At 39.2% G+C, this 25967-nt stretch overlaps 1 protein-coding gene and 1 long non-coding RNA gene across 2 annotated transcripts in view; one reads left to right on the top strand and one right to left on the bottom strand.

Annotated features, from left to right (window-relative positions):
* The window catches only part of LOC114470585 (uncharacterized), a 37217-nt gene extending 18290 nt beyond the window's left edge, over positions 1-18927 (bottom strand). Inside the window, exon 1 of the long non-coding RNA XR_003674891.1 lies at positions 18869-18927. This is a non-coding gene — a long non-coding RNA (uncharacterized LOC114470585). The remainder of the gene's footprint in view (positions 1-18868) is intronic.
* A 565-nt stretch (positions 18928-19492) lies between these two features.
* The window catches only part of apln (apelin), a 29889-nt gene continuing 23414 nt past the window's right edge, over positions 19493-25967 (top strand). The window contains exon 1 of the mRNA XM_028460224.1: positions 19493-19622. Coding sequence (XP_028316025.1) covers positions 19556-19622 — 67 coding nt within the window. The 5' untranslated portion in view covers positions 19493-19555. The remainder of the gene's footprint in view (positions 19623-25967) is intronic.

Genomic DNA, 25967 nt, shown 5'->3' with positions numbered 1-25967 from the left:
CTTGTGTTATCAAAAAAGTGTTTCTCTAAACATTGAATAATACAAGGAGATTAGGATGGATTCCAGGATAACATTAGTGTGCATTTATACAAGAATGAAAAGAATCAAAGCGAAATGATGAACTGCAGTTTGACTTATTACTCCAGGTGTAATATTCTCAGATATTTTAGAAGCAATATCCATGTTTCTTACATGATACACTTCAGTCAACACATTGCAGTCATCCGTTAGCTGCTCACTGTTGAATGATCAAAGACAATATTTTAAAGTAGATCAAAGTCAACAAAGGGCTGTCTATCTCTTTCTCCACACAAGAAATACACTTATACACTCATGTTTCTGCTTTCTCTTGCTTTGTTTTTTGGTGACTACTGCCTTTCAACTTGAAACTTTTGTCTTGCTCTTCAAATGATGCCTTTCTTCTTTCTTCTCTTTCTCTCTTTCTAATTTGCTGGTCACAGTAAGAAGCCAGCCAAGTGGGAACCGTCAGTAATTGGAGTCTCTGCAGCGCTTGCCTACAGCCAAGCTCCAAATGATGCACAGGGGAGGCCTCCAAGGAAAAACTCAATAAGCTTTTCACACTGAAGTCTAGTCATCATAAGAATTTTTCCACTTTAAAGATCAGTGCACGACTTGTTGGCGACGCCTTCAAATGTGGAAAACTACAGAAATAGTAGCATTGTTTGCTTTGAGTTGTATTTCTTTCATCTCTCCTTTATCTTAAATGATCCTTCATTAATTTCCCATGACACCACTTTGTTGTTTGAAGTGGGTCAAGGTCCTTTCTATTCACAACAGCAGCTACAGAAGAATAGAGCAAAACTCAAATATGCATGTTTATGGCTTTTTGTTTCTATCATGGTTTTAGGCAATAACAATGATGTTATGATAAAAACAAACTTAAGGAAGGATATTCGCTATTAGATTTCCTTAAGGTTATTTATCAGTCTGCAGTTTCAAACTACAAACCTAAGCAACACAAGTATAGGGGAGGATGGGCATTGGGGGAGAAATATCTGCTGATAAAGATAAATCATTCTGACAAAAAAGTATGAAAACAGCACTGTGGGCAATTCAATTCCATGGGCAAGAACTATTGGGGAGCAGTCTCATAGATTCTGGGTTAGCAAAAAACAGCGCTATACAGGTCCAATGTTTTTTGTAAATAAAAACTTTAGCGAGTAACTATGATAAAATACCATCACATGGTGCTGATGCGGGCTGTGCTTTTTCATAAGAATTGACATGGAGTTTAAATGTTGTAAATAGCCTGAAATATAGTGGACTGCTTGGAAGGCTGCATTATTATAGAAATGGATTAGAGCCAATTTTGAAAAAAAAAATCAAAATGTCGAGATTAAAGTTGAAATTTTGAGAATAAAATCAAAATACAATATTGTGATAAAAATCGAAGGTTTGCCAACAAAGTCAAATCTATGGAAGCGGATAGAGCCAATTCACATTATACGACAATATATTACAACCTTATGTTAATGAGCTAAAAGAGAAATAACCTCTTTGTCGTTAAACCTTACTATGAAGTATGGTTTAACACATTCATCGATACACAGCATTTGTTGTCATATGGTGAATTGGCCCTCGTCAGCTTCTGTAGATTTGACCTTATTAGCAAATCGTAGACTCTTATCACAACATTGTATTTTGAGTTTATTTTCAAAATTCTGACTTTCATCTCATCTTGATTTGCGCAACATTATTTTCTCCATCAAATTTGGCCCTAATCTGCTTCTGTAGCATTACATCTACACCATATTTGAACAGATATATTCTCCACAAACCTTCCCTGGAAATGGCGTTCAATGATGGGATGATTCACCAGTAACTCTGAGGACCAGCATCTAATGGTGACCTAACATTTAGGTCAGTTCTTGTTCCCAATCAAGACTTAATAACTCCTGAACATGAAGAAGAATTCAACATCAAATACTTTTAATCAGACAAACCAGCAACGATGCATTAGATCTTGAGAAGCCGTTACTTAGCGCCTGTGGGGTGACCATGTCATATGTCTGGTTTTACCCAGATACTGTATGTCCTATTTTCATGTCTTGTCCGGACTGTCTGGCAGGTTTTTATAAACTCATTAAAATGCTCGGGTTTCCCAGGGACCCTGAACGCCTCTTGGGAACACGTTCTTTTAAATGCTAATATTTGCTCTCTCTAGAGAAATTCCAACCAGCATCATGTCTTTACGGTAATTTTACGCACATGTGATGGAATCATTAAAGTTGCCGCTTTGTTTTGACGAGACACGTAGCAGAGAGAAGAGAAAGACTAAAGTCCAATCGAATTGAAAAAGACCAAATATGGATTTAATGAAGATATTTTAGCAGGAAGATCCTCCTGGATGATAACAGATCCATGGAGGTTCAGAGAGGGGTTTGAAAACGAAGGAGCTACTGAGAGAAACTTAGAATGTAGGAAGTAAGAGGTAAACTAAGTTCAATTTCTGGATGAATAATTGTTGTTCTGCTTTTCTGTAGCTAGTCTTTACTTGTGTACATTATTTTTTTAAACCTTATAGACAATAACAAGTTATTGATCTAATCTATTGTATTTTGCTGTTACTAGGTAGATTCAAGAAAACCTTGAGTACTTTGAGTATGTCGAGGTTGGTCCAAGTATTTTAAATCAAAATATGGTTACCCTAATTTATGATCAATGTTAACGGGCGGCACCTCTAATTACTGATAGAGCTTGCAATTAAAGTTCACTAAATTGTACCCTTTACCAAAGCATAATGGGCTAAATATCTTTTTAGTTTCTTAGTGAGGTGAAGTCTGTAGGATTCTGGGTTTAACTTTAACCACATACTGTAGGTTGGATGTACATTGTTGTGATGGTGACACTAGAATATCACCCAAGCTCCACATGAGTAACAACTGGTATTAAATACTGATGCCTCCGCCTCACTTTAAGGATTATGGACTTACTAGAAAGACGGCATGGCACTTACGTGTGAACATAAACAAAGTGTTAATAGCCAAATGTGGAGTCACTGCCAACTCAGAGGTGGGGCGGTGGTGTGGCTGCCTGTCCACACAGAAAACAGACGGCTTGGTTTCACGTGAGAGGGAGTAGATGAAAGAAAGTCCATCGCCAACCTGCGCTCGGACTGCTACGAGGTCTGGGATATCTCTGGTAAGTAAGACAAGGTCTCTGCTCTGCAAAGGAACCTGATCCCTCATGAGCAGGTAAAGCTCTCAGGAGTGGGAATATGAGATGCTGCTTTTGCAGCTCAGCATATAAATTATGACAACCAGACCACACCATGAATCATAGCTGGTTGTGATCACTTCCTGATTAAGAGCCTCTGAAAATCAGATCTTTCTCACACCTGGAAATGCACAGTGAGAGACCTGACACGCAGCCTCTTGGGTGACATTGTGATGAATGCTTAAGTGAGGAAACACAGAGGCATCGTGGTTACTCCCCCCACCCCCACCACTACATTCCACCCCAACCCACAACAAGCAGTGTTGCCGCCCCTCAGGAGGATTGAACATATTACATTGACAACTTTGGCCTTGGAGGGAGGTCAGGATGATGTAGCAAAACTGCAGAAAGCACTGCTCACAGCTAGATTAGCTCTTTCTTGCTTCACCCATGCTGACAGTTTGATATTTGTGTTTAAGGGGCAGATTTTAATGTAGCATTTAAACTGAGCTGATGAAATTCATGACGTTTTTACAACTTAACACCACTTCCAGTCCATAGTCAGTGGCTTTCTAAGGGCCCCTGATACCTAATTAAAACAGGAAGAGTGATTACACGGCTCATCTTCTGTGAGTCATCTATTTCTGGAAGCTTGCCATAACATGACTCAGCTGTCTGTGTTTTCCGTCAGATAAAAGAACATGCAACACTGATTTCCTGACAGGACGGATCCTGGTGTGGCTAGTTTGCATCACCCTTCGAACACAGTGGTTCCCAAACAGTGTGCCGCGGCACACTGGTGTGCCGTGAGGAAAGTCCGGGTGTGCCATGGGATTTTGTGACAACCATACATTTATCGCAATATACAACTACACAAAAATAATTATTTTTTAATTTACTACTTTGTATGCACTCATTTCAAAATACAGAGGCAAACTCTATACCTTTTTTATTTTTTGTTAATAAATAATTCATGAGTAATATAATTATCTTTGTCACATTTTATTTGGCATTAGTAAAGAATTATGCACATTCACAGATATTGTTCATGATATGAGTGATAACACGTGTTATAAAGGCTATTTTGCACAATAGGTGTGCCTTCAGAGTTTTACTTGTCCTTTGGGGTGCCTTGGACACAGTTTGGGAAGCACTGCTCTAACAAACTCTACTCATCCAATCATCACAACGCTGTAAAACACAGTCTGTTATTGATCAGCAACAATGATACAAAACCAGAAGTAAAAAAAATCTCGACAAAAATAGACAAAACCTTTGTGATTGTGAATGTTTTTATAATCTTTGTATTGTGGATCTGTACGTTTTATTGTTTTGACTGTATTTCACTGTAGTGTAGAAAGGCCCAACCAGGGACATGAGTTGTAAATTAGCATTAGCTAGTTACACACTATGTGCATTACATCAGCTGCAAACTTATTTTGGAACTATATTGAATTGCATTGTCCCTGTCAAACTAAATGACATAAACATAAATAAATAAATAAAATAAATTGTCCTGACTCTGTTTTAATATTCGGATTGGTCATTGTTCTAAATGCAGACATGGATTTTGATAATGTGGCCCTTGGGTCAGACAATCACAGATGTTTGGCCCCTACTGTGATAAATATTGCCAACCTCTGATTTAGAGCTCTGTGGTTGAGTCCTTACGGGAATTGATGGGTGGGTGATTTTTTTGGGTTTTCAAGGTGTGACAAAGAAAATACACATAATAATACCTATCATTTAGAAGCTATTTAGAGCCCCTATGGCAGGGGTGTCAAAGTCATTTTAGTTCAGGGGCAAAATGAATAGTAGTTTGAAATAGCTTGATCTTAAGTGGACTGCAGATTTTAGGCTGGAAAACAAGCAATTTCAACATTAATATCCCCAAGTTTGCACTTTTCACACCATATAATTGAATGATACATAAAGTATGAATTTTGAGGAAATTATGTGAAATAATTTCAGGAAAATGTATTTCTTTGAACAATTTGAGATTGAAAATGACTGCAATCATGTGATGAAAACATGTGGAAATTGCGATCCTCAAAATAATGTGGAGTTTCATTGAATTAGTGTATTTAGAAGGGCTGAAATATCTGCAACTGTATTATTTGATAATTTAGACAATAATTTATGTTTTGTCTACCTTTTTAACTTTCTCCTGTGGGCCAAGTTGGATGGTCTAAAGGGCAAGATTTCGCCCGCGAACCTTGAGTTTTTGAGTTTGACACGTGCTCTATGGTATGAAAACAGGTATGAAATGCATTGGTGTATTTAGACAAACGGGTCACAGGCACATTAAGGATGTCCATTGCCGCTGCATTTAACCATAAAGCCTGACATTAATACGGAGGGTAATGTGGCTCTTCCTGTGCCTAATGAAATCTGAAGCTTTCAAATAGCTGCTTCTGCTAATGACACTCCTTGACAGTTTTTGAATTAAGCAGCCATGACTGCTGGGTCCAAGTTAAATGGCACACAGATGGTCCGCACCAATGTTTTGTCCTCCCACCCCTTTCATTGCTTGCCCTTGGGCTTAAGCATGTGATGTAATGCATGCATGAGTATTGGTTTGTAGAACATTTTATTTTTCTTTTAAAAAAAAAGAAAGATATCAGCTTCTGTTTTTACCAATCATTGGAAAGTTTGGTCTGAAATGGTCAATATCATGATTAGTCTCGCTGCATAGATTGTGCAATAATGGACAGTACAATATGATAGTAAAATTTATACTGTGGAAACTGACATTAAGACATTTTATTTGTCAGTTAGTGAAGAAAGTCCCGCCAATTTGGATGATTTTGCTGCTCTTTTTGCTATTTTGAAACCATATTGTGAGCCAAACGTTTGTCAAGGCAAGTATGTAAAAACAGTAAAATTCAGGTCAAAAATAAATAAATACACAACCAACCATTTTTATGTGATTTTATGGTAATTTTGGGGTTTTTGTTTTGAATATATAATCCAGCCCAGTCTAATGTAGTTCAATGATGGACTTTCTTTCATTCATTTTTCCTGCATGGCAACACGATTTTCTCTTAATTTACTTGCTTGTCACGCTTTTTCCACAAGACCATGATGGGTAATCACTGAGTTATATCTGGCATTCCTGGATCAGTAACATTTACAAAGTGTTGACAAAGCGGATCTAATTTCTTCAAAAGTAATTTTTTTTTAATTCATATTATGTCTTGTTTCCACATCCAGCCCTTTTTCATTCTAAACAGAGGAACTTTCCACCACATCTTGTCCTAAACATAAATTTTGCTTTCATAAGTGTTCCAGAAATATAATGGACACAATGTTTTCGAGGTAAATAAATCAAATAATTTACAAACCACAGAGAATAGTCTCTCTATGTGGGCTTTTGTGAAACAGTGCTCTGATGAATAAACATCTGCAGAAAACAGCTCAGACACGGTTTTTCTTCATGTGCAACAAACAAACCATTCCAGCAACCCACCGAGGCCAGCAAATGCAGCCAAGGGAGGCAGTGTGTGAAAATGACATTAAAAATGTCTCACAAAATAGAGCTGATTTCACACACTGTACGGATATTGAACAAGGATTGCTTTTCCAGGAAATGCCACTCAAAACTATTTAAAAGAAATCAATTTTCACTGAATAAAACAGCTTCAACTACAAAAAACTACCGGTAAATCACATACACTGAAGATCAAGTGATGTCCAATCTCTGCAACACTCAAATTCAGAAAAAAACAAGATACAATCAAGATATTTCTTAAAATAAACGTTTAAAAGTGACTTCCTCTCCAATGCGCTGCTACGCTACACATGTCATTTGTGTTAATGAGCCCCGTTTCAAGTTGACCCCTTAGTTTGGTACTTCCTGCTGCTGTAAGACTTTATTACCACTAATCATGAGAGAAGGAAATGAAATGCGTTTATGAATTGCAAAAAATAAATCTCCATCCTGAATCTATTCTTTGACTTACAAAGCTACAGTTCACCCTGTAACCCTAGTTTAAAATGACACCTTTGCCTTGAAGTGACACCAAACATGAGGCATACCAGGCTTATCTGGGCTGAAGGGTCTCCCACAGGCGCAGTGTTCACATGATGAGTGAGCACTGAGGCCCCCCCGTTTGATCAATAATGCTTCAACAGATTCAAAACAGCTGGAGAAGGTGATCAGAAAGGGGAATGTATTGCAGTTTATCTGCAGATCACATGCACAGTGCACAAACATTACCTCTACTGCTCCTGTGGTGGCCTGGCAACAGACACCAACAAGCTTCTGGTAAAATGAATCAAACCCTAAACTATTTCACTCAGGATGTTATTTCGTTTAAAAAACAAAAAAAAAGACCTAATAATACCATATGATAGAAGCAACGGTTTATTAAAGCTGCTGGAGACAATCATTTTATTTCACAGTTATTTTAGATCAATAAATCTAAGTTGGAAAAGGTTGAAATTGCTTCCCGAAAGTTTGTTTCGATTTCCACAAATGCATAGAAGAGTTGTACTGTAATTTATTGTGTTGTCCCCAAAAACACTTTCAAAGGGACTTCCCAACACTTTGAAAGTTGTAGCAAAAAAATGGCAGATTATTAGTTTGGGGTTTACACAGAGATATCCAAAATGGCCAACAATGAATGTCTTGCGGAGTGAGTTCATATCGCGAGGAACAAATAACAAAAAATTGTGTCAAGCGAATCACTGTCTCCCTTGTCTGGCAAACAAACGCAATAAATCTTTTACAACTTTTATCAAGCAAATGATCTTTTTTTTTAATCTATGAGGTATCTGAAAATAAAAAAAAAAAAAAAAACTTTTGGATGAATTTCTCACCTTCTCTGTGAATAACTGATTTATATGATCAGGGTCACTCTAACTGCATCCAAACCGCAGTGTCACCGCAAACTGTGCAGCCAAGTTTATGAACAGAAACCTTGTCTATTGAATAAATCAAAAGCCTTAAAAAAACATGTTCCCCTCCCCCACCGAGCATCCTGCCAAATCTTCAAACGCTGCGTTGTGTCTGCTTTTATTTGGGATTATTTATTGTAGAATACTAGCATAAATAAATAGCTGCTGGCTGCCATTTGGACACATTTCTACCAGCTTTGAAAAACAAAGAAAAAATCAAACATCAGTCACTGACATAACAGGTTAACTTTGTGATGCATATTTGGAGACTTTAATCACTGGAAGTAGTTGGACTGGGAGTTGTGGCATTTACAATGTCCTTTGAAATCTCTTGTTAGTGATTGTTGTGCGTAATTTAAAAAAAATCCTTCATTCATAATAAGCAACTACACGAGGGATGTTTCGATGGCATTAGTTTGATGAATTTTCCTCTAGGCATTTTGTTCATTAAGGCTAGTTTTCCATTTCTCAAATTAATATCTCACAGAAATGCTCTTGACCTTTTGAGGAGCTTGAGGAGATTGTACTTTACCTGTTTAACAAGGTATTTGCAAACTGCATTAATGTTTGACAATAACAGCAGCTTGATAGTAAGTTGATTTTGAACAGCAGTGGAATGTTGCAAGTCACAGTAAGCTGCTTTTTAACGTAAATTAACAAAATGAAAACTGCTTTAGTGCTTTTGTCAAAATGAAAATTATCACTATTAGGCTATATGTGTATGTATGCATGTAAATTTTGTCTAACAGAAGGCATCAGCCATTTGTTTGGTATGTCAGACTGAATTAAAGAAAATGATGCCCAGCAATTTAGTGAAACCAAATCACAGGATCTGTTTAATCAACCCCAACCAATGGGTTAAAAGAGAACACGTTTATTTGATTGTTAAAAGAAAGTTATCCTTCCGAATGCACTAAATGTCTGCAACAGATTAATGACTGTCTCCGTTCATAAATAAAAAACCATGTGAAATACAATTCCTACCACAAGTCCAGTTGCTGTGACACAGAGAGGTCAGGCGTTCTCTGTGAACAGACTTCGTTCCTTCAGACGTCATTTATCAAGAGCCGCCACCATGCTAAAAGTACAAAGAACGGCAAACCCTGTCAGCTCCCTTTTCACTTTTTTGTTTGTCTTCCCTGACTTTTTATTCTTTTCAACTCTTTTCACACTCGTTGCTAACATTTTTAAAGACGCCAAAGCACAAAGGAACCATAATACATCTTATTTCTTGAATGGTACATAGATTTATTGCAGAAGAAATCAAGAAAGCGCTTTTACTTCTCCAATTGAGTTTTAGATGCTGCTCGTATATATTGTGTCTGACCATTTGTCAAGCAAGCAAACCAAATAATGAACAAAAGAGTTTAAGGAATATGAGCAATCACTGAACTGTCAGGTGCTCTTCATCTGTTTTTCATTTAAATACATATAAAAGCCTGTTTAATGGGTCTTTGAACTCATGTTGAGAAATGCCAGTCATCTACACTAGGAGCAGGTGGGGACTATGGTGGCTCAGGTTGAACAAAAACAAACTTTGAACACACAAAGCCAATCATAAACCATAATGTGCCTTCAATGAAGCTGCCTTCGCTTGCCTTTTTCCTTTGTGTTTTTGGTATATGGAAAACGTGACCAAGTCTGACAAAATCATTTAGGTTGTGCCACAACAAACAATTCGTTCCCAAAACACAGATCTGAAAAATAAGGGATTCTGGGAGTCATTTCTACCCCAGCACAGAGTACAAAACAATCTTTCTGCTTTTCTCTTGGTGGAGAATACTTTTGATTGGATAAGGTGGTCTGAGTCAATCCAATCAGACATCAACTATAAACCCTTGCCCTCAAATAGCCTAGGCCACTTTAAAATGCTCTGCTTTGCCTTGATAAACCTCCCGATGATCTCAATTGGCATGAGTCAAAAGAAGGAAATCCAGTAGCAGAACCATTGTGTTCAGTTACACCTTAAAGCTGGCATATGTAGGACTTTTTTTTGGCATTATTTGGTCAAAAATCTATAATGACCTTTGAGCATATTGTAATTTAAAGTGTTCTGAGAGGACGCTGGATCTCTGCACCTTCTCTTGGCTCTGTATTCGAGCTTTAGAGATCAAGGAGTGGGATACTCTTTTTCAGCCAATCAGAGATCTCTTTACAAACCAAGTCGTCTACGAGCTGTTTTGGGCATTACTATTGGCTGCTCGACAAAAGTCGAAGCGTGTTTACATCCTGAAAGTTAAAGGTGCAATGACAGACGGGAAAACTCTTATATGGCGAAGCAAGTAAAAAAAGAAAGACAGACTCTCACTTGTCCACGTACAAGACAGGGAGTGATAGTTGACGGAAAATCAGACGTGCGCATTCACGAGGATGCCAGTGAACGACAGGGAAGCAGGAAGTAATACATGTTCGAAACAGGGAGGGGGGTAGGGAGTGTGGTTGTTTTCATACCAGTCTCACATATTTTACATACTGCATCTTTAAGTACTGAGGGAAGGTAATAAAGGGCATGGATTTCACCTGTGACAAAACATGACACTGTACTCACACACAGACAAGACATGAAGTGCCAAACACAAGGAAGGACTAACACAACACAGACACAGTGAAAAGACTGAACAGAAATCTCAAAAAAACAACCCTAGATTATGACAATTTTTTAACGTGGTGATATCTTGATGAAAAACTGGGGAATATTTGTTTGTCATTGGTTTAACCTACACCAGTGTGAAACTACTTTTATTAACCTGAAATCTTTTTTTAATGGATTAGATAAACACTGGTTGTTTTGGTACAGTTTAGTTATTGACTGTCATATTATTAAAAGGATCAGAAATTTAAATGACTGTAGAACCATCAAGGTTGGGATTTTTTGAATCGTTGTGTATTCAGCTCCAGCTCAAACTGTGTGACTCAATTGCAGCCTAAATGTGCGCAGCTCACAATTCATGTTCTCACACTGTACGGACTGACACTCTGACACAATCTGACTGCTCACACCGTACGTCCATACACGACACATCGGGCTATGGTGTTCGCGCATGCGCATTGTGAGAGTTTAAGGTAAGGCGGTCCAGGCGCCGCTTCAAATGTGCGATACCCTCACGAGGAGTGACTGGATTTCAAACATGTTTGATTTCCTTATGACCATACGATTGCTGATCGGTAGCTGGTCGTGAGGTGTTATTCGCTTCTCGTGACCCCATGTATACTACACGATGCACGACACATGATCTAGCAGAGACTGGCACGATCCCGAAAATAGACGCGCAAGTTGAAAATCGGCTCAAAATGGGCCAAACATTGCACAGTGTATGCCCACCTTAAGAACATGAACTCCTGAGAAAAAACTTTTTGAAAAAATGCACATGCGCAACACTATACCTGCTCCTAAGAGGGAACACCTATTAAACTAGTGCAAGAGAGCTCACGAATCACACATAAACACTTGTAAAGGTGTGTTCAAACTTAACACAATTGTAGCAACTGCAGTCACTTCAATCGCCCATGATGAGTCGCTTGAACACAGTGCCGCTTTTTGGTCGCTCCATGACTTCATCGCTCCGGTGACATGATGACCAGGGAAGTGTGTGTGTGTGTTATTCAAGAAGTTAACCACTTTAATTTTGCCGCAGTAAATTCAAGAGGGCTCCGCTGCAGCCACTGTAGTGGGTGGGAGAAGCTGCTGTCTCAGCTCGACAGACAGTGACGGCCGGGGGAGTTGTCGCTTAAAAAGGTCCAATCTTTCAACTTTGCCTGACTAGGTCACGCGTCGTGCTTGATTGTGGCTCAAATCTCGCAAGTCACGTTGCTTGAGGGAAGATAACTTGAGATCATGTAATTTATATGGATTTGAATGTAATCTAGTCGCTTTAGTCACTCCAGTCGCGTTCGGTGTGAACACATTTAGTGCGCATGCGCAGCAAGCAAAAACTAGCTGGGGGACGAGCACGTACAATGGTCTTAAGTCCGAATGATTGACAAATAGGACCAATCGTCTAGATGATCCACCCCGAATTGGAAGCCAAAATAACATCCTCCACAATACCTTTGAGTCAAAGTTATCTTAAATTCTTAAAGGTATGATTCATTTTTGTGGCTTACTTTAATCTCAAATGGACTCAACTAGTATTATTTGGATTTTAAAGGATCTTGTGGAACTCAGTACTAAATCATACATTTACCTTGTAAAACCCAAGACAGACTATAAAAAGTCTTCCCACTGTAACTATTCCTGTGATGCCAAATCCTGCTGTAGATCCATAATCCATTACAAGGAAATCAACACTTCTACAGTAACACCTCTAGAAGGCTTTTGGCACAGGAGCTTCCTAAAAGTATTTCTGTAAGGAGGTGAAAAAAAAGGCAGATTTGTAATGGCTTTTAAAGATTTACACCCTCAGTAGGAAACAAAAGGCTCCTGGATTAAAAGTCTTTAAAAGAGAAGGTTAAAGAGATGTGGATGAATAGACTGCTGGTTATGGATTGGGTGAGAAATTATGAATTATGAAACATTTTTATTCTTTCCAAAAGTTCCTGTCCAACATCACATAAAATTGAATCAATGGTAAAAAAGGTTTTCAGAAGGAGTTATGGCAGGAGCAGACCTTAAGCTTTTGAATGTCTTGAGGCCATCAAACACCTTATGTCTCTCTTCTCTCTAGTCCATCTTTATCAGCTCTCTGTCTGTATGACGGTAACTTAGATCAAGTCATGACATGTTCCATTCCTGCAATAAAAATTGGCTGCATTCATGAGAAATACATCGTCCGTTTCCAAACTTCGTGCCACTGCTCAGACAGATTCAGCTTCTGATAACGAGAACAATATTACAGAGGAAGAGAACCACTGCCCATTTGGATACAACACACTCTTCATTTAGCTTGTTTTGACTCTGATCTTCTGCTACAATAGAGGAAGGGTGGATGACCACCATATCTACTGCACACTGAGGAAGAAAACACTCCAGGAGAACAGGACCCTTAAAAGCTAGAGGATTGGTATTTTTAAAGTCAAGGAAGCGTGTCAAAATCTGGCTCAAAGCCTTAATTCCCCTCTCTGCATCATTTACCTGCAAACATCAACAGTCAAGGTGGACAATGAGGTTGGACCTACGTGGTCGGCAGAGGTGGCTAAAGTACTAGTATTCAGTACTCAAGTAAAAGTATTGATACTTGAATAAAAAAGGACTCTGGTAAAAGTAAAAGTATTGAAGTTGCTTCCTTACTGAGTAAAAGTAAAAAAGTACATGCTACTAAATGTACTTAAGTAAAAAAGTAAAACAAACGTCTCTTCAATAATAAGACAGGGTTTTTAAACCAGCTAATTTCATATTTTGTATTTTATTAGGAATTTGTAGAAAACTGGTAGAAAATTTTTTGCGATATTGGGTTATAACCTAACCCTAAGTACTGAAGTACTTGTACTTCGGTAACCGTACCAATAAACAACCAATGTAACAAGCTCATTTTTAAAATATACGGAGTAGAAAGTAAAAGGTCGCCAAAAAAATAAATACTCAAGTAAAGTACAGATACAAAAAAAAAAAAAAACTACCTAAGTACAGTAACAAAGTATTTCTACTTTGTTACTTGTCACCTCTGGTTGTCGGCATGGGCAGTGAAACATTGAGCTGTGCGGGTGATGTCAGAGGAGCTGCAATCATCTCCCACCTGGAGCAAAACCCACCGCAGATTTTTATCTCAGAATGCACAGTGGAGATTGCAGAGAGACTCAAAAGAAATCCCTTGTTTGTTGTTTTATAATATCTGTGGAAAATCTGTGACTGATGAGGGTGCAAATCGTGTTTAGTTTAAGTTTGATCCTCCCGCTCCTTCAAATCCAATGACTAATCTATGATAATTGTTTTGAAAATTAATATTTGAAAATATGTTTCAGAAACAGTCTCAATGAATGTGCAACACTAAAGAATAGAAATCTGAGCTCTGTGCTTTTACATCCGCTGAAGAGGAAGTCACCTGACAGTTTCTATGTGATTGATAAAACGTATTTTTAATCGGTGTGAAGCTGTAGCCAAGTTTGAGCTCATGCTGCAACTTTCTCTCCGATCTCCGCATCCCTTGCTTGTTTCCAAAGACTGATGAGCCATGCTTTGCTGATTATGAAAAAACTTTTTGAAAGTCACGCAATGGCATTGCAGAGTCCTCAGGGTCGATTTAAATAACCACTCAGCAAGATTGAAGGCTAAAGCAATGATTTTGTTTTGGTTATTTTTTTTTTTTTAAATTGGTCATTTGTATTTGTTAATTTACTCTTGAGTAAGCCGTCATCCTCACTGGATCTGCAGCACTCTGAAGTCAAGGGTTTGTAATTATTCTCAGCTGAGTTCAGTCTGACCAACATCAGAGCCGACAAACCCCAGCTGGTGCCCACATTTAGTGATAAGTTTATTCCTAAATAAATAAATAAAAGAAACAACAGCTAAATATTTTTTACAATGTGTTTAGCAGAACATGTTTTATGTTGTTTTAAACTGCTGGTTGTCAGGGCAACGGCAGTTCTTTACGGTATTTTAACAATTACCTACTAGATTCACACAAGTCTGAAAAAAACTAAGTTTGTGCAGGTTGTTCTAATGCCATGCAAGATAATAAAAAGCAGTCTCAATGAAAAACTGGGATTCATCTGTCAGAGAAAGTGCTAATAATTTAATGACTAAAAGCATATTAGTTAATATACCAAACCTCTAATTTAATGATATTTAATGATATGGAGCAAAAGCAGCCTTAGGGTAGGATTACATTTGTTAAAGGCTGCAGATGAAGAAAAGCAGCCCTCTGACTCATATATAAATGATTTAATGCAGATGTTACCCAAAGGTCATTAGTAAGCGAAAGCTGATTTTCATATTGACATTCTGTATTAATCTAATGAGGTAAGTGTTATGTAGTTCATGGCCATTTGTGCATTTCATGATTGCTGATCTACAGAGAATCCCACATCCAAACATCTCTGGTGTTTGCAGAAAAGAGACAAAAATGTTCCAGAAACCAGCTTTGGGTGAAGCACCTTGCTCATGCCCAAGGTAAAGGGCACAATGGCCACTCTGACATGAGATTATGCAAAAACAAACTGCATTGAAGTATCGCTGACAGTGACCATAAAACACCTCAAACTGAGTAGTATTGCTCATTGCCTGCCATGAGGAGTCCTGACTTTGGATGGGTCTATAATAATAAGGGCTTAGATTTATTTTATAGCTCTTTTCTTGGCACTTAATGGTCTTTACAGAAACCATTATTTATGAAGACCACAGTCATACTAACGAAGGAAAACCTCATCCGTAGCCAGAGAAAGAAATTATTAGTATGAGTATTATGGCCAATTATTATCAAATGTTTTACTCGTTGGTCATTAGAAAAATGATTGTCCTTCTATACAGTGTGAGCATCTCACTCTCATTTGCCCTTAAAAAAACACGTGTACACCATTAAATCTTTTTACTTGCACTTCGTGCAAGCAAAGATACATGCTAACCATACAATCAATGCAACCAAGCAGTTTCCACGATAGTTTAAAAACTACAAATGCCATAATCCTCTAGCCACAACACGTCAATCAAAATTGTTTCATGTAATAATGCAAGCAGTGACCAACCAATGAATAAGAGAAGAAAGAGCGCAAAACCTGCATGGAAATCAGGATGAACCAGTTGAGGAAGAGGACAGTTCTAGTTTCCAGTTCAGTGATGTAGTTTGTATTCTATGATGTAGAAATGCTTTGTTCTTGCCATGTTTTTGTCCTTTAAATGCAGATTTCATGATTTTCATAGATATTTACAGTAGGTAATATGGACCACCTTGGGGGGTCCCTGTAAAGAGGAGTTTGATCCCACACCTGCGGCGGAACGCTGGTTGACTTCTACACGTGTCAAACGGCCAATACACAAAAGCATTTGGAGAACTCATATTCTTTGTGTTTAAATCAAAATGTAAATCCAAAATGTGTTCTGTTTTTGTCTATCTCTTTGCACTCCCATATAGAGGATGTTTCTTTAGGAGCAATGGGAAAAATGGCAGCGCAGTGGCTGCTTCCAGCAGGATAATCTTGCCCGTCACAAACCTCAATCGACAAGTTCACTACGATCAATTGACTTCCAGTTTCATCATATCTTAAATTAAAGAGTGCTTTTATGTTGTTTGGAATAGGACATTTACAGATGTCGAGTGAATCCACATGGGGGAAAGTTTCTAGCTTCTTGTTGAATATATAACAGACAAAATAACTACAGCAGCTTTAAAGGTAACAGACAAACCAGCATTTAAAACTCATCGTAGGGTCACCATAATTTACAATCAGTCTATTGTTACAAACCACAAAGTTATTGGTGACTGTAAACTGGCTCCATGTATGAATGTGTAAGTGACTGTCTGTGATGGAATGGTAAGCCATCTTATCTCAACTGGGATTGGCTTGAGCCTCCTGTAAGTCGATGAAATGAGTATGGAAGATGGAAGCATCTGATGTGGGATTTAAAAAAAGAAACGGATGAGGAAATGTTATGTTCACTTTTAGATAACATCAACATCTCCCCTGTTATTCATTCAACTATCAAAACAATACAAACAAACATCCACATATTCAATTAGTGTTTTAGATATGTGCAGCCTAATATAGACATGTAATAAACAGGAAAAAGGTTGATTGTAAACAATATAACTAATGAAGCAAAATATTTGAAGATGTGAGAGTTAATCTGATACAAGTGGACTGGCACCGGCTGATAAATCATGCAGGATGCGCTGACGCAGTTTTAAAAGAAAAATGTATCCTATAGGAAACACAGAGATACTATTTTTCCATCAATATTGTGTTTATCTTCAGGAATGCCACTGTGTGAAAAAAAGATTCAAGGATCAGGAAAAGTCGTCATCAGTATCCACTTCTACATTCTTTCATCAAACATTTCCTGTAAACAGCCAAGTGCTTCCTCTGTGGAGACACATGTGTCTCTATTGCCGCCCTCTGACTCTTGTTGCCTGTTATGTGTTGCCAGGTCTTGCTCTACATGCCATGGATATGTAGAAAGACAATCCTCTACTGGCTCGCGCTAGCATCATGGCAAACAGTCCACTGACACACACAGGAAACACCATCTGTTTCATTTTCTTTACAGACTTTGCTTCAAGCTAAGACAATTAAAGCTAATAGAGTGCAAATGTTGGAGCCTGTTACTGCCAACTTCACCATGTCTCACACACTCATTCATTTCCATAAAGCACTTTAATGACTCACAAAATTGCAGTCGTAGTTTATCTTGTAGCACCTTGATTCAGGATAACTTGGAGATGTGCCTCACTTATAGCTCTGATGTACTAATTTACATCTGATTTAAAGCAGTTCTGGAGTCACTTATCCCACAAATCTTTAAATACTGTAATAACTTACATTTCGAATTACTCCTAACTACTAAGTGGGATGTAATGATGCTATACTTCACGTAATCCCTCATTATGTACAATTGGAAAGAATTGGCTGCCAGTCATCAGTGAGCACCTCTGACAGAATGCTGTGAACAGAGTTCTTTTAAAGGTACTTGGATGAAAAATCTTACAGCTAAAACAGGACAGGCTTGGTTAAGTATATTAAGCTTTCAGGGGGCTTGGCCACCCCAGAGGTGAGAGGATTGATTCACATGAAGTGTGGGCTTTAAGTGCTCAGTGTAAAAATGGAAGGTTGCTCTCGTTGTTGGATCTCAAGTGGGTGGCACAGACATGCTACCCTCTGGGACCCGGGGCCTTTGGGAGACAATGGTAGAGCTGTGTGAAGCGGGACCAGTGGAGTAAAGGGTCACAGGGCCCCTCTTCTCAGGTCTACACAGTTAAAGTGACTGTTTAGTGACAACACGTTGAAAAAGAAAGGGTTGTGTGGACGACTTTAGTGTATAAGGGGGGTTCTGGAGGTTGTGACCAAAGGCGATCCATCCATCATGTGTCACTGCAACCCTAAGGGATACAAACCTCTGTAATCTGAGCCCACATACTCACTATCTCCACTACACACCTACCTTACTTTCAAAATCATTAGAGCGTTTCTTCGTTATAATTCAGAGTTTTGTTTACCGTCTGGTTATTTTGAAGGCGTAGAGTCCATTGGTTCTGTTTTATTTAAATTTCCTTAAACAATCTAGTTCTCAAATGATAAGCAGATACTTGTCGCCTTGATGTTGTTTGAAAGCAACACACGATAAGAAACGTTGTTGTGCTTCTATAGTAGTTCTCACAATTCATGGCAAAAAAAATCCACCTTTCCTGTTTATTGTTTGATAAACATATTTCAAAAAAAAAGTCAGCTCATTATGAAACCGTACAGCAAAGGCAGTTTTAATGTTGCTTTTGTTCATTGAAAGAATCAAATCTGGGTTGGACTATAAAACAAATGACTTCAGCGGCACAGAAACAAATAGTGCAAGCCATTGGATCGGACAGAATATGATAAGTTTTTTCCTGCAGTTACTCCCCGTGTCACTGACATTAACTTCAAACAGCACAAGTGATTTAAGCTGCAACCTTTGATAAAATAGATCCGCCAGGAGCACAGAGTAAAGAATAGTGTGAGAAAAAAAATGGCATGTATAGTTATTGTAGATACAAAAGCAGGAAAACATGAACCTCATCTCACACCTTCCTGTCTTTCATCTCCATCCCCTCATAAGCTGGTATTTTGATTCCTGGATTCCTGGCAAGCGGCCCTGCTTGCAATTCAAAGACTTTTCAACAAGAGCATCTGTTTGGGTATTATCATAAACCTGCATGCACCCCCACCCTCTTACCATTCACCTCCCGACTCTCCCCTTCCTCCCTCCTTCCTTTCAGCTCGCTCACTCCTTCCTCGCCAGTGTGCACTTGCACGTTTGTAGAAAAGGGGTGGAGATGGTGGTGGGTGATGATGTGAGGGCAAAGGGGGGCCTTTCCGTGACCCAAAGAGTCAATGATACATAAACCACATGACCAACTAGTCCCTCTTATCCCAGCACTCACACACACACATACACACACACACGAACACACAAACAGACAGACCATGCCAACTGACTTGCAGCACATTCACAGCTCGACTGAACTTGGCTCTAAGGCTTTCTGACAGAAGAACAGAACACACACATGCACACACACACTATACAGGAGAGCTTATCAAGACGTGTCTTTGATCTTGGTGTGGAGCTGTCAAAAACTGATAAACGAATACACATTTAGACAAATACAGACACACTGAAAGAACCACCTCACACATTAACAGTGACTGACACACTTCTAACCCACACACACACACAAAAACACACTCACTCTCTCTCTCTCTCTCTCTCTCTCATTCTTGCTCACTCAGCTGCCCCCCCCCCCCCCCCCCCCCCCCTCTCTCTCTCTCGCTCTCTCTCTCTCTCTCCCATCCACACACACACACACCACTAACTACAGTATATCAGTGAGTGACTAGCAGAGAGCCAGAGGGGAGTGCAGAAATGAATGTGAAGATCCTGACGCTGGTGATTGTGCTCTTGGTGTCTCTGCTGTGTTCTGCCAGTGCTGGTGAGTACAGGAGCGGCCAGCCTCGCGACCGGTCGTCTCCTTTTTGCTTGTATTCTCTTTCTGTTTGTCTTAGGCTCCCACTGGCAGCTGTAGTTGATCAGTTACCAGGAGTGTTTAGCCTTGTGTGGGCTCTAAAATCCAGGAATCTCAGCACCTGGTTGTATACAGTGCTGCTGCACTGCAGTGGTGATACTGTGTTGCTATTGTACTGACACAGCCTTAATGGTCAACTTGAATGTGGGTTCTGGATAAGATTGATCATTTTTCATCTCCAGTATCACCTTGACGAATGCTTAAAAAATAAATATGTTGATGTTTTTTGTTGGGGAACATTGGTGTGAGTGTTGGGTTATGCTGTGTGTGTGGATGACTCTTGTGGCTGTTATGAAATGTTGAGACATGCTTGTCAAATGTTGTCCAAGGTAGAATGGCCCTGGTTAATTTATGGATTAATGTACTCCATCTGACCCAAGTGCTTTATGATTATTACATGACTGTGATTGTGCAGCAGGGCAAACACGGCTCCTATAGATGCATGCATGTTTCCTGTGGGGATGATAATGAGGACTGTAATTGTTGTAAGCATTGTTGAGGGAGGCACAGACCCCACATGCATTGATGCTCTCTGGAGAGGCTTTGACGTCTTGTCACAAGAAAATTCTGTCAAGTGCTGCTGGGTCTCAGGAGTCTTGGGCGAACTAGATACCAATCCCACTGTGGAACTAGAAGTCTGCTGTTTAGAACAAAAACTGTGATTTCAGGCAATCAAACAGGGATGGGAATGTATTCTCTATTGTGGCTCATGGGAATAGACAGGTTGAGAAATGTGACAGGGGGTGTAGATTGGAGACTGATGGGTAATCTGCAGATGTGGTGCAGGTAACATTGTGGTGACAAAAAACAACAGTTAGGCCTGTGCAAACGTCTAGACTATTCATGGCTTTATCACCTACCCACCAACTACAGCTGTCTAGAAAGTACAGACTATGTTTACACTTAATAAGATGCCGTGGAGATGTAATGCTTCAATAGATGGAATACGAAATATCTTTAACAGGCTATTGTATTGTATACTTTCAGATGCTTTGAAGGCTCTATGTTGCTAGGTGCTGCTTGTGAGGTGCTGTGCAGACTTTATGCTGTCCACTATGTTCATCGATCTACAGCCACAGCACTCACAGCTCCCATGCTTCCCGGCACATTTGTTAGAGCGACATGCTATTTTTGTCAGTCTCTCCCTTTGCACATAAGTAAATGAAAGGCAATTACCTAGCATCATGTTCAGTGTCATTTTTCACGCCCTGCATGTGGCTAAGCATGCCAAGCATGTTCCTCTGAGAGCCCACCATGCTACACCGGCAACGGGTAAAAACAAGGGCTGCTGAGCCTCGGGCTTTAATGGGAGCTTATCCTTCTCAGCATTTTTATGCCTGTTATGCACCTCTCTGTTCTCCTGGCTGCTACTGTAGTACCAAAAGCTCAATTGACAAGAGAGGAAAAGAAGGAAATGGAGTGGAGGAGAGAAAGGGATGCAAGTGTGGTTGCGGTGTTGATGGGTGTGGGGAGGATGCTAGCTGGGAGCGTGTGGCTGCGTAGCACAAGCCTCTGCTACAGTATGTGCTGTCGCAGGAAGGTGTCGGAGGAGGCATGTTGGCAGTGGGTGTGAAGCCTTTCATCTTAAGACAAATGCTTTTCCAGTTGACTAGGCTTTCCTCTTCTCTCTCAGGCGTCCGTGTGTGTACATGGGTGACAGATAAATAAGAGATAGACACAGAGTGACACGAGGAATGCATTTGTGCAAGGAGCAGAAATCTAGGACTGATACAGGGTGTGGGTAGATGTGAGCCTTGATTGCATTAATGAGTTATAATGCATTTTAGAGAGAAATCCTTTGGAAAAAGGCATATTACACCAACATCCTGAAGGCTACTTGGATCATCATTAATTTAGCACGCTAAAGGAGGTGCCTTAGACTTATTTGTGTAATATTATCATCCTTTAGCTTTACACTTCAATTATCCATCCTTGAAAACCCCTCTGCCTCAAGAGCGAACACCAGCTTTAGACATGTGGTATCCATAATTCATCCAAAAGCAAATCGCTCATCCTCCCTCAGTGTAACAGTTACAACTCGGATATAACCAGTCCTTTTTCTCAAAACAGTATTGTGCCTGTCACAGTCTCTCACAAGATAACAGAGCTTTGTTAATTTTTTTGACATGGAAACATACAGTGGCTTCTTGCAGTGGCACGTCCGCCTCATAGCAAGAAAGTCCTGGGTTCGAGCCCTGGGGTGGACACTTTTTTGTGTGGAGTTTGCATGTTCTCTCCCTGCTGCATGGGTTTTCTCCAGGTACTCTGGCATCCTCCCACAATCCAAAAACATGACTGTTAAGTTGAATGGAGTCTTTAAATTGCACGTAGGAGTAAATGTGATTGTAAGTGGTAGTGTGTCTCTCTGTGCCTTGCCCTGTGGTGGACAGGCGCCCTATCCAGGGTGCGCACCCCTACCTAATGCCCATTAAGAGCTGGAGGCAGACCCTTGTGACCCTGAAAACAGGAAGAAACGGGTCAGAAAACAAATAGATGATGGAATGGAAACATACTAGCAGTCTTTACCTAAGAAGGTGCTACATAAAAACAACAGTGCACACACACACACACACGAACAAAGCTGGTGCCGTTGGGTGTGTGAACAGGTAAAACCGTGCTGAGTGGAAAGGAGTGAAGAGGCCCAGACTAGAGCCATAAGTGGATCGAGAAATCATCAGCAAAGCAAGGGGGCGACTTTAGGGAAGCTGTCAGTAGGGCTATTATTTCTATATTAAACTTTGATGTATTGTTGGGGCTAGCTGCTTCAGGGCACTAGCATGCCTACAGACGTACTGTACTCCTGCTAACCTCGGACACTACATGAGTGTCTTGAGTCAAAGTTAAGATGCATTAACAGAGCATGACCAATATACATGAGATCATTATTATAGCAAATAAAACCTGACAAGTTTACTGTGAGTATTTGATTAAACATTAGTAAAATGCACATCGACCAGGAAGCTTTAGATCATCCCCTTGTTTCCCAATGTTTGCGCCTGTGGCCGTGATTATGGTGGCAATGGAGGAAAGAAAAGCAGCAAAACTTTTCCAGATGTCCAGGGATAACATAATAACAGTGGGCAAACAGTGGTGTCAAAGGGGGGCAGGGGAAAGGTTATTACAGGATTACGGGGAATCACAGAGCCTGTTTTTTTTTTTTTTCTTTATTTTTAGCTCCAATGGTCCAGCTGCATTCCCTCAAACATGCACGCACCCACAGACACACACTAACCTGGAGTTCATCCTGACGCAGCTTTAGAGAGAAATAAAGCCAGTAAAGAGACACTAAACAGTCAATGAGCTGCGCAGGTCATTTCCTCAGCTTTATCAATGGCTGACGAACAGTGTGTGTTCTTGCATCAATTTGTATCTATAAGATGTTTTACAGTTTTAAAATAAAAACCAAACTTATTTAAAATATTCACTCGTTTTTCTCATACTTTTTGTCAATGAACCAATATAGTGAAATAAAAACAACTTTGGTTCAGTGTTTTAAGAAATGAACTCATCTCTCTTCCAAGTTGTATAGTGCCAGTGAACATGTGATGTTAAAAATGCACTTATTATACACCCATTTGTTGTGTATATACACTTATGGGGCGCTGGCCCCAACAAAAGCCAACTCAAGCCCCCCAATCCTTTACAGTTTTTATCAGATAAAACCCTTTTTTGTACATTATTTACCTATGCACTTTTGCATTGAGAAAGACCAGTTGACAACTTCAAGCCAGTATATTGAAATTTAGATCAAGAAAATCTAACCTTGATTATATTTCCTCTTTTAAAACTCCTTAACTTGTGTAAAATCTGTTTTACTCTTAGGCTAAATTAAGTCTATATGTTTGAAGCTCAAAATGTGTTTTCTGATTTTTCATTTGGTCAGAAGTGGGAAACAAAAAGTAGAAATGCTCATAGTAATGGGTCCTGTGGCTTCAATTTGTGTTTATTAGCCGGAAACAGGTGCTTCTGCAAATATATTGGATTCATTAGTAACTTTTCAGTCTAAATAATATCCCAGTCGAAAACTTTATCCATATAGCTTACTTCTGCCAGGTTTCATAATAGACAGCTTTGGGCTGCTGCAGGCTGGATTTTTTTTAAGAAAGGCTTTCAGTGATAAACCTCTTCACATCTGTGTAATATCACCTGAGCCTGGTGAATGGCACTTACAAATAATTGCTCAGTCGAGGGAGTTGAGGAAGAGGTTTAGTGAAAAATCATAATTCATTTGGTAAGGATATAAGGGTAACCTTTGGGCGAACACTCCCCAGAGAGCTCAGACTCTGAAGACTTTGGCATATGTGACTGCCGAGCTGCTGTAATGTAATTCAGAACCCTTTGAATGAATAAATCAACGCACTCAGATCTTCCCTTGAGAGAAAACCCAGTGAAAGGAAGAAAACACAGAAAGCAAAGTGGGAGTTGAAGAAAAATAAAAGGGCAGACAGGAAGAGAGGTTATCTGGGTGATGAAAGGTTCTTTGACCTTTTTTATTTGGGAAGGAAGTGCCAGCTACAGTACATCGAGAAAATCATGTTTTTTATTTATTTTTATTTATTTCTCCACTCCATTTCATTTTGGCCAAGAGGGGATGGAGGTGCAGATGTGGGGCTTCTACTTTAACTGAGCTCATGTGATCAGCAGACCCAATCCTTAGGCCTAAGGCACTACTTACAACTTAATTAGAGACAGATATTTGTTCAAAACTACCTAATATTCTCCTGATTTATGGCTCTCTTTTTCAACATTGTTAACATTTTCAATGGTTGTGCAAGCATTCAGCATTCTGACATCAGTACATTTTATATCAATGAGCTGCAAGACCAATGACTGAATAATGAAAAATCTTTAATTACTTTTTTTTTTGTTGTTGTTGCTGCTTTGTTATAAGGGCCCAAAATTGAAACAATAGACTTTGAGATAGACCTCAAAATAAACAACTTAATATGGTCGTATGAGTAGTTGCCATTTATGTCAACCCTCTATAGGTGGTATGGATCATTGAGTTTTTACAAGATTGCTGCAGAGCAGGCATCTTTTAAGTTGTTTTGACTCATACATGGGATTTGGGTGCTCAATGCATGACGATCAAGTGTATTCTAGTGGGAATTTGTATCTTTTGAGTTCATTTAGCATTACCCCTTCTGGGATGTACCACAACTTAATGCCTTAAAGCAACAAAATGTTCACATGTCCTTCACTCTCAAAGAATTATTGGATGCTGCAATGTGCCTCATGTGGTTTCAATCTGTCATATACCTTATGCTATGCTTAAAGAAATGCTTTTGGAACTACACACTCAGCTCTCTTTCTTGCAACTATGTTCCTTCTATGACAATATGGAGCTCATTCATTTACGAAACATGCATTATTCATCCAAATCAAAATTGCTTATTTAGTTTCAATGCATGAGGGCATTGTCCCTGCATAGCACATTATATTATGTATGCATTGCTAAGAGTGGCATTTCAAGAAAGGCAGACATGCACGCCATCGTACAGCAAACATTTAGGGTACCTCTTTAAATTTCTAAACTATTGTTAAAAGTCTTATGCTTTTAAACTAACTCGTAGGGTTGAAACACATTTATTTGAAAACAACTGATTCAGATATTGTGAGATGTTATATAAGATATTTTTAAATGCACAGTGAGGTGATACATGCACTGTCTTTGTGATGTGCGATAGATTGTAATCAATTCAATCTCTGCAATGATGAAGTCCTATTACAGGAATCTTGAAATGTGATTATGAAGTTCTTTCCATTGTTAATCCCCTTTGATAGGCAAATGAAAGGAATATGCAAAAATACGTAAAAACTAAATTCACCACGAAAAGGTTTGACTTGGAAACTACTTGTGGAGAGTTGAATTGAAACTGAATGGAATTATATTCATACATAATATGATGCTGATTTTGTGAAAATATGTAACCCTTGTGTTTTAAATGTAAAAAAAAATACTTGCGTATAAACATTTTGGTTTTATATATTTTACAAACATATTCCCAAAAACTTGCTTCAGGGAAGTGATTATATCTTGTGTTGGATCGACTTCACCTTTTAGTGCCTGGGCTTTTTGTTTGGTTTGGAAGAAAAGGGAACCCTCGTCTTGATGTAATGTGCTGCGTTTATTACTTAGTGCTGTATATGCTTTGGAGAGGTGACGGTCTCCTAAGGCTTGAATAACAGAAAACACTGTTGTGATGTCGTCCTCTCCTTTCTGGTTCTCTATTTTTCCCACATCTCGAATGG

Source organism: Gouania willdenowi, chromosome 10, assembly GCF_900634775.1.
Source record: "Gouania willdenowi chromosome 10, fGouWil2.1, whole genome shotgun sequence".
Classification (NCBI taxonomy): domain Eukaryota; kingdom Metazoa; phylum Chordata; class Actinopteri; order Blenniiformes; family Gobiesocidae; genus Gouania; species Gouania willdenowi.
Note: the sequence above shows the minus strand (reverse complement) of the source record. Positions and strands in the feature narration are given on the sequence as shown.